At 42.3% G+C, this 15,004-nt stretch overlaps 1 protein-coding gene across 13 annotated transcripts in view; it reads right to left on the bottom strand.

Moving 5' to 3' along the window:
- Positions 1-15,004, bottom strand: part of TAFA5 (TAFA chemokine like family member 5) — a 340,202-nt gene that overhangs the window by 171,444 nt on the left and 153,754 nt on the right. For all 13 annotated transcript variants that reach the window (XR_014539417.1, XR_014539418.1, XR_014539419.1 and 10 more), the window contains exon 2: positions 8,084-8,233. Coding sequence is in view for 5 of the 13 variants with exons in the window: in XM_083575380.1 (XP_083431506.1) it covers positions 8,084-8,233 (150 nt within the window). In the remaining 8 variants the exon portion in view is untranslated. The remainder of the gene's footprint in view (positions 1-8,083; positions 8,234-15,004) is intronic.

The following is a 15,004-nucleotide window of genomic DNA, read 5'->3' as shown; positions in this document are numbered from 1 at the left end:
GCTTGCCAAGTATGCCTTTGATGTACAGTGGTTTACGAACTTAATCCGTTCCGGAAGTCCGTTCTTAAACCAAAGCGCTCTTAAACCAAGGCGTGCTTTCCCATAGCAGCGGGGGACTCAATTTACAAATGAAACACACTCAACAGGAAGTGAAACCCGTCCTTATTCCAAGGCAAAGTTCACAAACCAAAACACCTACTTCTGGGTTTGCAGCGTTCTTAATCCAAGTTGTTCATAAACTAAGCTGTTCTAAAACAAAGGTACTACTGTAATTAATTCTTCTCATGAGGGAGAGATGGTGAAAGCTGTTTTGGACGTCATCAGCACCACTGAAACTCCTGATGTAACTCTTGATGGCTGACTATCCCAAGGTCATAAACTCAGGAACTAGTAGAAGAAGCCTGCTTCATTATCGTGTTATATTGGTACAATGATTCTCCACGTGATACAAGCTAATTGGTTGTATCCATTTAAGTCAACCCATTTGCGCAAGTACAGTTGGACCTCCCGTCCATATTCTCTCCTTGGAAATCCTGGAGCAGATTGTGGAGGGACACAGGGAGATAAGGCTGAAAAGTTCCATTGTGCAAGTAAAACAGGGTGGCTTAATTAAATAAATTTATAACCACTGCATAGCTGTCACACTGGTGTTGTCATGTCCTCCTTACAGCCTTTACCATGTAGATCAGCATATAGTGACATTCCAAAAAAGTCTACTATCTCTTCTGTGTTCGGGTACATTGGGTATCAGACTAAATTGTCTGAAACACAATTAAAAAACTTAAAAGCTTGGATCCAGCCGGTACCTCTGTCTTTACCTCATGGCTGAAGAACTGCATTGTGCTCCAAGATAATTTGGACTGTTTCATTTGAAACATTAAATACTTGTGGTATCCAAGTAACGTTCTCCATTCAACTAGAATAAATCTTCACTAGTCACAGGTTGCCAAGCTGCATTAGCATCCAAATTACTATGGTATTATTAGAATTTCTTTCTGTAATTATGATGCATGGCTGATCTTTCTGTGTACACAGATGTGGAAGGGACCTATGAAGTTATTGTATCCTTATGTCTATCTGTATTCATATTACGTGAAAAGAAAAGAGTCGAATTAACGATAAGCCTTTAAAGAGCATAAAGTTAGACTTTGACCAATGTCTCACCCCCTCAATAGTGATAATTGTGACCATAGTACTTTTATTTTTCCTGAATGAAAACAAAAAAGGTGCACTGGTTTAGCAACTTGACAAATCGTGTCCTCCTCACAGAGGGCACGTGTTGTGGTGAGATCAACGTGACTGACCCAAGGTTGTGGGTGGGGTCCCAATCGGTGGTCCCTCGTTGCTGGGTTCAGTTTGGCTAATGCGAAAGAAGGCAAATGGTTTGAGGGACCTATAAACGGCCTCGGCCCAGTATATCTGAAGGAGCGTCTCCACCCCCATCCTTCTGCCCGGACGCTGAGGTCCAGTGCCGAGAGCCTTCTGGCGGTTCCCTCATTGCGAGAAGCAAAGCTACAGGGAACCAGGCAGAGGGCCTTCTCAGTAGTGGCGCCCGCCCTGTGGAACGCCCTCCCATCAGAAGTCAAAGCGATAAATAACTGCCTGACATTCAGAAGACATCTTAAGGCAGCCCTGTTCAGGGAATTTTAAATGTATGATATTTTAGTGTATTTTTGGTTTCTATGGAAGCCGCCCAGAGTGGCTGGGGAAACCCAGCCAGATGGGCGGGGTACAAATAATAAATTATTATTATTATTATTACTATTTATACCCATGCAGGTGGAGCTGTGGGTTAAATCACAGAGCCTAGGACTTGCCGATCAGAAGGTCGGCGGTTCGAATCCCTGCGACGGGGTGAGCTCTCGTTGCTCGGTCCCTGCTCCTGCCAACCTAGCAGTTCGAAGGCACGTCAAAGTGCAAGTAGATAAATAGGTACCGCTCTGGCGGGAAGGTAAACAGCGTTTCCGTGCGCTGCTCTGGTTCGCCAGAAGTGGCTTAGTCATGCTGGCCACATGACCCGGAAGCTGTACGCCGGCTCCCTCGGCCAATAAAGCGAGATGAGCGCTGCAACCCCAGAGTCGGTCACAACTGGACCTAATGGTCAGGGGTCCCTTTACCTTTACCTTTTACGTGTTGTAGAGCTTCCTCTTTTCACTCGTGCATCAGAACACCTGCCCACCTCTCCCTATATTTAGGGTTTTTTCAGCAATTGACCTTGCTATGCTGTTGTGTGTCATCTGTCGTTGGACAGGGGCACGGCAGGAATTTTCCCACTTGGCTGATTGGCTGTTGCCATTTGGGTTTCGCCTGCCGCGTAGCAAGTTATCACAACTTGTAAGGTTGCGGATAGGCACTGGTTCAAGGTGGATAGGGATGCGGAGCTGTGCTGATCCCTATGTGAAGGGTATTCTGTTAAAGGAATCCAAGGACTCAGATTGGTTTGGTCAACCCCCGGTAGGAGGTTGTGCCCATGCCTGAGTCCCAGGGAGCGTATGGGGAGTGGACAGAGTCTGCTCCCAGGCTCTTGACCTTCCTCAGGTGTTTACCATTGGCTGTCCTATGATGCACCCTAGGTCAGTGCTACCTACCGTGGGCGTAGGGAGCTAGTCATAGAATCATAGAATCATAGAGTTGGAAGAGACCACAAGGGCCATCGAGTCCAACCCCCTGCCAAGCAGGAAACACCATCAGAGCACTCCTGACATATGGTTGTCAAGCCTCTGCTTAAAGACCTCCAAAGAAGGAGACTCCACCACACTCCTTGGCAGCAAATTCCACTGTCGAACAGCTCTTACTGTCAGGAAGTTCTTCCTAATGTTTAGGTGGAATCTTCTTTCTTGTAGTTTGGATCCATTGCTCCGTGTCCACTTCTCTGCAGCAGCAGAAAACAACCTTTCTCCCTCCTCTATGTGACATCCTTTTATATATTTGAACATGGCTATCATATCACCCCTTAACCTCCTCTCCTCCAGGCTAAACATGCCCAGCTCCCTTAGCCGTTCCTCATAAGGCATCGTTTCCAGGCCTTTGACCATTTTGGTTGCCCTCCTCTGGACACGTTCCAGTTTGTCAGTGTCCTTCTTGAACTGTGGTGCCCAGAACTGGACACAGTACTCCAGGTGAGGTCTGACCAGAGCAGAATACAGTGGCACTATTACTTCCCTTGATCTAGATGCTATACTCCTATTGATGCAGCCCAGAATTGCATTGGCTTTTTTAGCTGCCGCGTCACACTGTTGGCTCATGTCAAGTTTGTGGTCAACCAAGACTCCTAGATCCTTTTCACATGTACTGCTCTCAAGCCAGGTGTCACCCATCTTGTATTTGTGCCTCTCATTTTTTTTGCCCAAGTGCAATACTTTACATTTCTCCCTGTTAAAATTCATCTTGTTAGTCGAACCAGAGCCTATGCAACCACTCACTTATCTGTAATCAATAAAGTTGTGGCCTAAATTCTGCCAAAAACCAGAATAAAAAATTGAGTCGAATGTGTCTTTATTTATTGGGGAGGTCTCAGGATCTGAACACGTAATACCTAATTAGTTTCCTAATTAACAGTTATATGATAAGACCAATAACGACTGAAACTAGTTAGCTTTTCTGTCTTGAAATAAATTATCCAAGCCTATTCGTCTGAATACGGATATGGAATAATCCCAAGGTTTTAGCAACAAACACCTGTCTTCCTAAAGTTTTCCCCACCAGCCGACACCATGCTAGTAACAAATCCATCAGATCTTTCCTTTTTTGTTTTATTTGTGCTAGATTTATATCCAGTGAAAGCAGTAACACACACTATAAATTCAGTATTTATAATCTTAAGAAGCCTTATATCTTAAGTAGGATGACATTTAAAGGCTGAGATCTCCTACAGTACATTCAGGGTATTTTCAGGAATTTAACGGATACCAATCCATAAAACTTCTTATAGTCATAAGAACTGTACTTATTCAGCTCAGCTCATGAATACACTAAGACAGGGTATTTGGAGTGCAGCCATTTTAGTCTCACTGAAGATAAGCTATTTAAGCCACGGTGCTTTAATTTAAAACAATTTGCACCCATTGAAGTCAATGCAATTAGAATGGCTAAAATCCAAGTGTCAACTGTAACTATTTCATGGATCACAGTTGCAGTGCATTAATTTAATTATGTATTGCTCTTATTTTCTATATTTAGAGTGCAACATATTTTACATTCTCCCTTTCAAGGACACAACGAAAAGCACACACACCATAATTTTGTAAGAGTCTGGTGAACTAGGATTCATTCACTATCAGTTTTGACCCCAACTATTCTCTGTAGGTTTTCAAAGATAACTGGGTGTGGGAGGGGGAGAGAGAAAATAATATTAGCTGAAGGTAATGTGATTAACATTCTGGTCCAAAAAAATAAAAATCGGTGTCAAGTGAAAACGTGCTAGTCATCAGATGTGAACACTAACATATGTGAATATTAAACCAGAGATTCAACAGGGAATCAAACCTATAAAAGTCCTGTATTTAAGAGGTTGTTGTATAACACTGAGGTAAACGATGATTTGAAATGAACTATGAAGTGTTATGAATACAAATCTAGGTTGGGAATGCTAGTCAACTGAAAAGGCATTGTCCACACATGTTGTCAAATATCCCATGACACTAAGAATGACACTCTGAAGATGGCAGGTTACCTTTACATGTTTGCCTTTGACATGTTAATAGCAACTATTTGTTACTTTGCTTTATTTCTGATTTTATTTATTTTGTTAACAGTATGCTGCCCTAGCAAGAATAACCACTTAGTGAATTGACTATAGTTACAGAAACCTTATCTAATTTTATTAAGTTATACCAATTCACTATGGTTTTTAAAATGTTACGTTCATTATTTCACCTTAATTTAATATATATTTAAAAACATTTCAGTTTAGTTTGTTCTTGTAATTAACATATGCATTGACATTCTCTGTCTCAATTGCTCTCAGTCAGACTTAACGGCTAGATTATAGTCTTTCTGACTTCAAGTACCTTTACAGCCCTTCTTCCTGTGGCAGAAGCAAAAACAGTACAAAGGGAGGAAAAAAAGTCTAAATTCAGAATTTATGGTAGCTGTGAGGTGCAGCAGTGGGTTTCTCCCTCTGCCTAAATAAAATGTAACAATAAAGGCAGAAGTCCCTGCCTTTGGGATGCGGTCTGAAGCTCTATCAAACAAGTTCAGTTGCTCTAGAATTTATCATTGCTACAGGCTCAACTGTTTATAGCATCAACAACCCCTAAATTCTTCAGATTCGTAAGTCCTTATCAGGTCATTTCAGGGTTACTTATACATACTTAATAACAATAATAATAATAATAATTTATTATTTATACCCCGCCCATCTGGCTGGGCCTCCCCAGCCACTCTGGGCGGCTTCCATAGAAACCAAAAATACAGTAAAATATCACACGTTAAAAACTTCCCTGAACAGGGCTGCCTTAAGATGTCTTCTGAAGGTCAGGTAGTTGTTTATCGCTTTGACATCTGCTGGAAGGGCGTTCCACAGGGCGGGCGCCACTACCGAGAAGGCCCTCTGCCTGGTTCCCTGTAGCTTTGCTTCTCGCAATGAGGGAACCACCAGAAGGCCCTCGGCGCTGGACCTCAGCGTCCGGGCAAAATGATGGGGGTGGAGACGCTCCTTCAGGTATACTGGACCGAGGCCGTTTAGGGCTTTAAAGGTCAGCACCAACACTTTGAATTGTGCTCGGAAACGTACTGGGAGCCAATGTAGGTCTTTCAAGACCGGTGTTATATGGTCTCGGCGGCCGCCCCCAGTCACCAGTCTAGCTGCCGCATTCTGGATTAGTTGTAGTTTCCGAGTCACCTTCAAAGGTAGCCCCACATAGAGTGCATTGCAGTAGTCCAAGCGGGAGATAACCAGAGCATGCACCACTCTGGCGATAGGGTCTCAGCCTACGTACCAGATGGAGCTGGTAAACAGCTGCCCTGGACACAGATTTGACCTGTGCCTCCATGGACAGCTGTGAGTCCAAAATGACTCCCAGGCTGCGCACCTGGTCCTTCAGGGGCACAGTTACCCCTTTCAGGACCAGGGAATCCTCCACACCTGCCCGCCTCCTGTCCCCCAAAAACAGTACTTCTGTCTTGTCAGGATTCAACCTCAATCTGTTAGCCGCCATACATCCTTCTAAATAACTAGGGAGTTCCCTGACTATGCACTAATCAATATTCTAATTTGAGGTAGTCTCTTTACTACCAACCTGATAGACACTAAGCCACTTGAGTTCACTATTTGAATTATTTAAGAAAATGATGCTGATAAATATTTCATAATGACAACTTACACAGAATCTGATACACATTTTTGGTTATAAATTATATTGGTTGTAATAAAGTTTACTTCCAAACAGGGTATTAATAAATAACATGCACGATGGGAATAAAAGAACAGAATTCATAACAAAATCTATCCTAAATCAAAATAAAATATATATATTTTTATTTCATTGGTACAGAATAAATGAGTCTGCAAATGTAGTACATGGGTCCACTCAACACTAATACATATCTAAATCATATGCACATAATGACTTTGGTTGAACCAAAGCTGCATCTATATCTTCAGGTAGAAGAACTCAGATATATCATAAACTGAGTATACTAGAGGAAAAGTTGGATAGGAATCTTTAAACTATGCAAAAATAAAGCAAGTTAACATGCCAGACAAATCAAATGCAATTCCAAAATTAGTAGACCTATTAAGATCTTTGACTTAGAACTGCATTATTTAAATCTAAAGGGAAGGGGGAAAACAACTAAACATACCATGGCAAAATATGATGGAGCAAATATAAAGAACAAGCAGATTTTAGAGTACCAACAAGAATGAAGGCAAAACACAAAAATAGAATGGATGTGATGCTTTATATTTAGCTTGGTGGGCAGGCAATGAAATCCCCTTTGCGCTGTCTTCTTTGATAGTCAGTGGGGGAGTCAAATTCTGATGAAATGGTACTGAAGTCTCAGCATTTTTATTTTTTTTAATGGGCTCAAGTGTGAGTCATTTTTCAAAGCAGACCTGAATTTATTATCTTTTTTTACAGAAGCATCCGTTTGTATTTTCCCCTGCAAAACCTAAATCAAAACATGCTATTTTTAATGCTGTCTATTTATAACAGGAGTCCTGTTTTATCTCAGTTTAATTGCAACCTGAACGTTTGTCGGTAAGTTTTCATCAGCAGGCATACACTGCTGACTGCACCACTGGTGTCTTAGTTGGAATATAGCAGCTCATTTGAGACATAAAAATGATTTCAAAGTGAAATATTTTCATCCTCCCTCTACATCAGCATTTTTGCAAGCTGCAGGCAACACACTGCATCTGCAGTGAATCATACAGAATGACGTTTTTAATGAGGTAAGGGGCAGCAGAAATATAAGGTATAATACAACAGTTCCATTCTAATGTCATATTCACCAGCACTTCCACCTCTCCCCAACCACATTAACTTTCATGCAGGAGTGGTCATGTTGGCTATGATTCAAATTAAGATGTAGAGTATTAAACTAGCAACGCCAGTTAGGCTGGCTGTGAACCCAGCTCTTGATGCTCGGAAGAAGCAATAGAAAGGTTTTCGAGAAGCAATCTCTCTCTTAACACAATAGTACTGCAATGCAGGACATCCATTTCCTACACCATTACAAAACCAATTCTAAGTCTGTGGATTCTGGCAGAGAAAACATACAGCGCTTGTTCCAATACGCCATCTGGACAGCATGGCTTGGTTGCCCATTGGTATGGAACTGACACACAACCATCCCACAGATACAGATCCATGGAGAAATGACCGGACATTTCTCAACTTCATCAGCTAACAGAAAACAAAGGCTCCAGACCAGAAGAGAAAGCAAGTCAATTGCCTGTTAGAAGCACACAGTTAATGTGTACAAGAATTTCCAGAGTAATCCTCGGGTCAACATGTTCACTTGGCTGGTGATTGCACAAATATTTGACAAGACCCTTTTTCAATCTGAACAAATAAAGTGCTTGATAACCAATTCCGTGTTGGGCGGATATTAAGTTAAATGATCTTTTGTCTCTTACCATCGACGCAGGCTGGCCTTGCTCTCGTTGTACCGGCAATCTGTCCTTTTTTACATGCACAACGAGCTGTTTGTCGGGCTATAGTCCTTCGGGGCTGACTGCTATCTCTGTCCAGCGTAACAATCTCACATGTACCTGCAGCCAATTGACCTGGAAAAAGAACCAGCAACAGGTACCATAGTCACTGAATGAACCATAGCCACTCTATTACAGAAAAAAAAGTCACAATCCATTGTTGTAGCAGGCACACAGGCACTCCACAACAAATGGAAAACGAGCTTATGGATACAATAAGAAGAGAGGTAACCAGAATATTCTCCTTGTGCTAGCCAAATGAAAACTTTAAGTCTGGACCAGTCAGAAAACTATTTTCTATAAATGGTTTCATGGAACAAATCACTTTTACTTTGTTGAAAGAACTACTTTAGCAGTGATTAAAATAAAAGATGTATTTCAAGTACACTTGTGCAAGAAGCACAAAAATATTCAAAGGGAAAAGAGGTATGTTAAGAATTACCTATCCTTTATCCAGAATACCTGGAATTATGGATCCATACCTCCACAACTTTGGTGAAACACAGTACAGTTTAAAAATAACAAACTGCAGCCAGTTAAAAGCTTCATCATTACTCTGCTTCAATCTTATTTCTGTTACAAAACATCAGCATAAAATATGTAATTGCTTTAAACAATTCTAAGCAATAGGAATTACTCAGGAAATAAAATATTGCCCCCTTCAACTTGTGATCTTTTCCATAATATTTCTATATTACTACTACTTAGAAAAGCAATAGGATTACTACTCTGAAAAAATTTTAAGGCAAAAAATTATATTGACAGAAAACCTTGTACAGGCAAACCCCGTTTTAGGCGCAAAGGATATGTGTGCGATTGTGCACATGTGCACAGCACTGAACACAGAAGCCACCTGGAAACATAATAAAAGATGTTACTAAAAGAGTGGCGCAAGGAGGGATGGAAGCTGAATAAGGCAGGATATTTCAATTGCACACAATTTTGTGCAAGCACGCAATGACCCAGAACACAACTCCAACACAAGTCTGGGGTTGCCTGTAGTGGCCACAGCTATGAAATAAAAAGGTGTGACACAAGAAAAGTTTGGGTAAAACATGAGGGCATGCTTATTTAAATTTATACAAATTATCTGCAGTGTGACTGTGTGGGAACCTCACTTTTGGGTGAAGCCTGCCTTGCTACATGAAAAGGGGAATTGCCTTAGGTTCCACTACCACCCCCTTTTATCAGCCCCACGCCTGAGGGTAGATAGGGAGGCGTTCCTGACCCACCCACTCTCAGGGGGGTTAGTCCCCAAGGTGATCCTTACCAAGCCAAGAGGCCCCACAAACCTGGTCCCTGGTCTCGCCATTCACCATAAAGGTACCTAAGGATGCTCACCCAAACTCTGCCCTGTGAAAGTCCAACACATTGCTGCCCAAAGTGGCCAACTAAACAGGGATAATGACAGGAACAGTGAAGTTTTGGTAGACCCCTTTCTTTCCCCAGGGCTACAACAGTTTAACAAGAAGGTACAGCAACTGAGGCTGTCAGTGGAACTTTTGTGACCGATGTCCCTACCATCTGCCAAGGCTATAATAAGAACTAGAATACTGAGTGCCAGGAACTAACAGTAGCAGCAGAGAAAACATGTTCCCCACTTTATTTTCAACTTTCTTGGGCACATGAAACTAACCACAATTACCTTGAGTTTCTGCTTAACCCTCAAGAAAGAAGGTCATTTTCACTGGACAGGTTTAATTCAAATCCATCAAACCTCCTTTGGGGAAGGTTCTCAGGCAGGGTGGAAGGAGAAAGAACTTGCCCATGTGAAGAGAACCTGGTGGAAACCCTTACACATATGGTTCTTAATTGTAAACTATATGCTGATCTCCGTCAGCAATTTCTAGATCAACTCTGTATCCCCAAATGGAAACCAGAGTTGGAGGTCATACATTTTCTATTCCTGGGGAATGACCAGGAGCTCACCAAGTTGGTGGCTAAATATCTCTATTTCGTTTTTTGTCGTCAAAATACACTGCAGACGCCTGATCTCCCTGGAGACCTAGAGATGTGACCATAGACTGCTCTGCCTCCTTTCTTTTAGCAAATGTTTTGTGCCACTGGGGGAGTGGTAATTCTGTATCGATTTGTTTTGGATGTTTGGATGTGATGCCAATAAAAGGTTTGATGATGATGATAGGAACAACCAACAAACAGAACAACCCAATCAACCTAGATCAGAAAGGCAAAGAATCAAAACAACACTGTAAGAGAAAGTGATGGCCAAACTTGGCCCTCCAGCTGTTTTGGGACTACAACTCCCATCATCCCTAGCTAACAGGACCAGTGGTCAGGGATGATGGGAATTGTAGTCCCAAAACAGCTAGAGGGCCGAGTTTGGCCATCACTGGCTTCCATAGTCTGTTTGCTCAGCTCCGCCCACCCTACACCAACACAATGTGTGGCTGCATGCTGCCTGGGTAACACTGGGCTCAGTTACCAGTGTGCACACAAAGTCCTACTGCTGCTGGAGCTCTCTAACCATGGTGGCTAAGCAGGGATTGTTTAACTAGGTTAATTTTTTTTTTTAAAGTAACTCCCCTCCCGCCGATAAGCTTTAAAAAATAATAATAATGGAGGATGGTACTGTTTGCTTTGTTGCAGCTGCTAGATTGTAGTTTATGTCCTGGTTCTTAATGTAGAGCCGATAAAAACATAACTTTCCCCCTAAACAGGTGTTTTATGTTTGCCTCCTGCAAGACAGAACAGAGCCCCCAGTTATTGGCTCATGATTGAATATATAATGTTAACTTTATTTATGTGAACCTGCACAGGCAGTATGCATTTAATCGTCGGGAAATCTGAAAATAGGAATGAAGTGCAGGTGCAGATACAGAAGTAAACCGGATTGCACAGTTATGCTAATATCTGCAATACGCTGAAAGTTATATAGCAGCAGAAATTTGAATTTGTACAAGAACGTGAAAGAGCAGATACCACCTTTCTGGCATTTATAAGAACCCTCCATACTTGGGCAGGTGTGAGTGTGTGGGTGTGTGGGTGTGCACGCATTAAATACATAAAATGACAATAGTAGATGCTTCACTAACCTTTCAGAGCAATCTGGAAGGGACATTGGGGAAGTGAGAGAGAGGGTGTTCCATTGTGCAAACAGATGCCCATTCTGCTAGTTCATGGACACTATGGGCTGTAACCCAATAAATGTATTCTAAATATAGTTTCCATTTATGGTACAGTGGTACCTTGGGTTAAGTACTTAATTCATTCCGGAAGTCCGTACTTAACCTGAAACTGTTCTTAACCTGAAGCACCACTTTAGCTAATGAGGCCTCTTGCTGCTGCCGCGCAGCCGGAGCATGATTTCTGTTCTCATCCTGAAGCAAAGTTCTTAACCTGAAGCACTATTTCTGGGTTAGCGGAGTCTGTAACCTGAAGCGTATGTAACCTGAAGCGTATGTAACCTGAGGTACCACTGTAATCAGAACTTTATCAGTGATGCACTTCTGTTGCAAATTTAACGCTTTTAGATCATCAGAAATATGCTGTATTCTGTACCTGTGAAAATGTGAATCCCAGGCACCTATTGGCAATTGGCTGGAGGTGGCACTGGGGTCTAAACCACAGAGCCTAGGGCCTGCCGATCAGAAGGTCGGCGGTTCGAATCCCCACAATGGGGTGAGCTCCCGTTGCTCAGTCCCTGCTCCTGCCAACCTAGCAGTTCGAAAGCACGTCAAAATGCAAGTAGATAAATAGGTACCACTCCGGTGGGAAGGTAAACGGCATTTCCGTGCGCTGCTCTGGTTTTGCCAGAAGCGGCTTAGTCATGCTGGCCACATGACCCAGAAAAACTGTCTGCGGACAAACGCCAGCTCCCTCGGCCAGTAAAGCGAGATGAGCGCCGCAACCCCAGAGTCGTTTGCGACTGGACGTAACTGTCAGGGGTCCTTTACCTTTAGAGTTACTATCAGGGCAATCCTGCATGGCTGAAAGCAGCTTTGTCCTGTTGCAGGGAGGGGTACCTTTGTTTAGTCATAGAAGGCACAATGAACATTGAAACATTTTCTTACAGGATCCTATGCCAGCAAGAGGTTCTGTTCTGTTTGAACTTGGCATTCTAGAGACCTTTAAAAAACAACAACTTTGTTTTATATTAATCTAGAAATGTATTTCTCTGAATTGCACATGCAGCCTTATGTTACACTCTCACACAGTAATTTTTCCCCATGTGCCGTCATTTGGATGCCTAGCAACACAAGCTCTTTTTATAACTCAAAATGTACAAAGGTTCATTTGACTAATTCGCTGCTAACAAATTTTACCTGCAGATATCACATCTGCTATGAAGAAGTGAATCCCAGTAGCCACTGTATAAGGGTTTTTTGCAAATTTCCTAAGGAAGACTAAGATGCATGCATATATCATATATGCATGAACAACATATACACTCCAGAGCAGAGGCTGCCAACTTGGGCTGGGCGATATCTGGTTTTCAGCATCATGATTTATCACCAGCTATACATCACGATATTCTGATATATCATCATGTCTGATATAAGGATGGATTTATGTAGAGGCAAGTGGTGACTTCACAGCTTTTCCCTGCATCGTGATTTTTGCTGGTGCCTGCTCTTGTGATTCGATGCTGCCTGGGGAGAGCTTAGCCAGCAGAGATAACAGGGGCTGCAGGAATCGAGAGAAGCATTGGCTGGCTTCACAGTTTTCCCCACATTGTGATTTTTTTACAGCACACACACACACACACACACATCATGATTCATCATACATTGCCAGGTCAAAAATTATGAAACCGGTATCACAATATGGACTTCAATCTGGTTTGGGATGATATATTGATATATTGCCCAGCCTTTTTGCCAACTTGAGGTATGGAGGCTGTGGACACATCTGCAAACTGGACAAACTGTTGTGAGAGCCCCACACATCCCACAAGTGTCTACCAAAGGATGCTTCAAGCTGAATGTCAGTGGCTGTGGGCAGGACCTCGTGAGCACCAAAGAAGGCTTCTGCAAGGCTTTACCAATGAGATATCGCCATCATAAGATGAAGGATGCTCTAGGCTCCCAAATATGGACCGAAAGAAAATTCAACTCACAGACCCCTGGCTACCAGTTGAGAATTTTGCTGTGACCAAACTGATTAATTAATTGATTGATTGATTAATGCATAAACAAACAGCACAACAGGTATGAAAAATTGGGGTATGCAAGAGCTAAGAAACTACAAATCAGAAAGTTCTGGTCCGCATCTCGTAGACCAGTTCTGCTCACTGATCTCTTTCAAGTAAAACCACTTAGCCATCTTCATTCCATTAGTAGCCCTGACTCAGGCTTTTATGAACACCTGGTAAGAAATTTTGACATATGAAAGTTAAATTTTTATAGTTACTTTCTTTTTGTGCTCACTGCTCTGGTAGGGTAGCCAGGTACCAGACACTCTGATATTTTGAATTCTATATGTTCTGGTGACATCTTTCGCTATTTGCACAGTACTGAAAGATAGCCAGTTGGTGGTAGTCTTGCCTATCTTTTTAAGTTAGGCCTTTGACTAATTAAATAATCTATGGCCTTTTAAACTGTTCGGTGGGTTGGGATTGTTTTTGTTTGTTGCTATGCTATGTTTTTCTGTGTTTTTACATTGTAAACCACCCTGTGATCCTAGGATGAGGGGTACTATTAAAATAATAATAATAATAAGCCAGTGTGTCACCCAGGCAGCAGAAATTCTATACACACAAACAGTTGCATGCACATAGCTGTCCCTGTGTGGACATATCTACATGTAAGGTAGGGCCCATGAGAACATTATGTCAGGGATGAGCTAGTAGCTATGGCCCTGTTGCTCTCCCACTGTGTAAAAGTAAGTGTGTGGAGATAATGAGTAAGTAGGATGGTACTGGAGGAGACTCTTGAGAGTCCCGTGGACTGCAAGAAGATCAAACGTATCCATTCTGAAGGAAATCAGCCCTGAGTGCTCACTGGAAGGACAGATCATGAAGCTGAGGCTCCAATACTTTGGCCACCTCATGAGAAGAGAAGACTCCTTGGAAAAGACCCTGATGTTGGGAAAGATGGAGGCCACAAGGAGAAAGGGACGACAGAGGACGAGATGGTTGGACATTGTTCTCTAAGCTACCAGCATGAGTTTGACCAAACTGCGGGAGGCAGTGGAAGACAGAAGTGCCTGGCGTGCTCTGGTTCATGGGGTCACGAAGAGTCGGACACAACTAAATGACTAAACAACAACAACAAGGACTTCTAATGCTTGAACATTCTGAGTGCAGTACAAGTAACATGAAAATTTGACGAAATATTCCATTCTTCTTCAACATTTAGATATTTCCTCATCCATACACAGACCCTCCAAGTGTCCCTATTTTCCAAGGATAGTCCTGGATTTACAGAAGCCACCCCGGTTTTTTATTTGATCCAAGAATGTCCCTCTTTTCCTTGGGAAAAATTCACTGGAGAAATGCTGGAGGGTATGGAGTTATGCAACTCCCGAGCCAAGGAGATAAGTAACTATAAAACCTTTAGAATACATCGGAAGGCAGCCCTGTGTAGGGAAGTTGTTAAATGTTTAATGTTTTATTATGCTTTTATATATGTTGGAAGCCATAGTGGCTGGGGCAACCCAGTCAGATGGGCGCGGTATACATAATAAAATTGTTATTGTTGTTGTCCCAACTTTCATCAGAGAAATGTTGAGGGGTATGCTGTACCCCACATATCACATACTTGGCATTAACAATGTGACTATTTGCAAGAATAAGGATTGTTACATTAAACACAATCTACTGGCAGTCAATCTATTGGCAGTGTCCAGTACAGTATTTATAAACGTTTGCTTTCCGATCTGAGGCCC

The sequence above is a fragment of the Podarcis filfolensis genome (genome assembly GCF_964270895.1).
Source record: "Podarcis filfolensis genome assembly, chromosome: 10".
Lineage (NCBI taxonomy): Eukaryota > Metazoa > Chordata > Lepidosauria > Squamata > Lacertidae > Podarcis > Podarcis filfolensis.
Note: the sequence above shows the minus strand (reverse complement) of the source record. Positions and strands in the feature narration are given on the sequence as shown.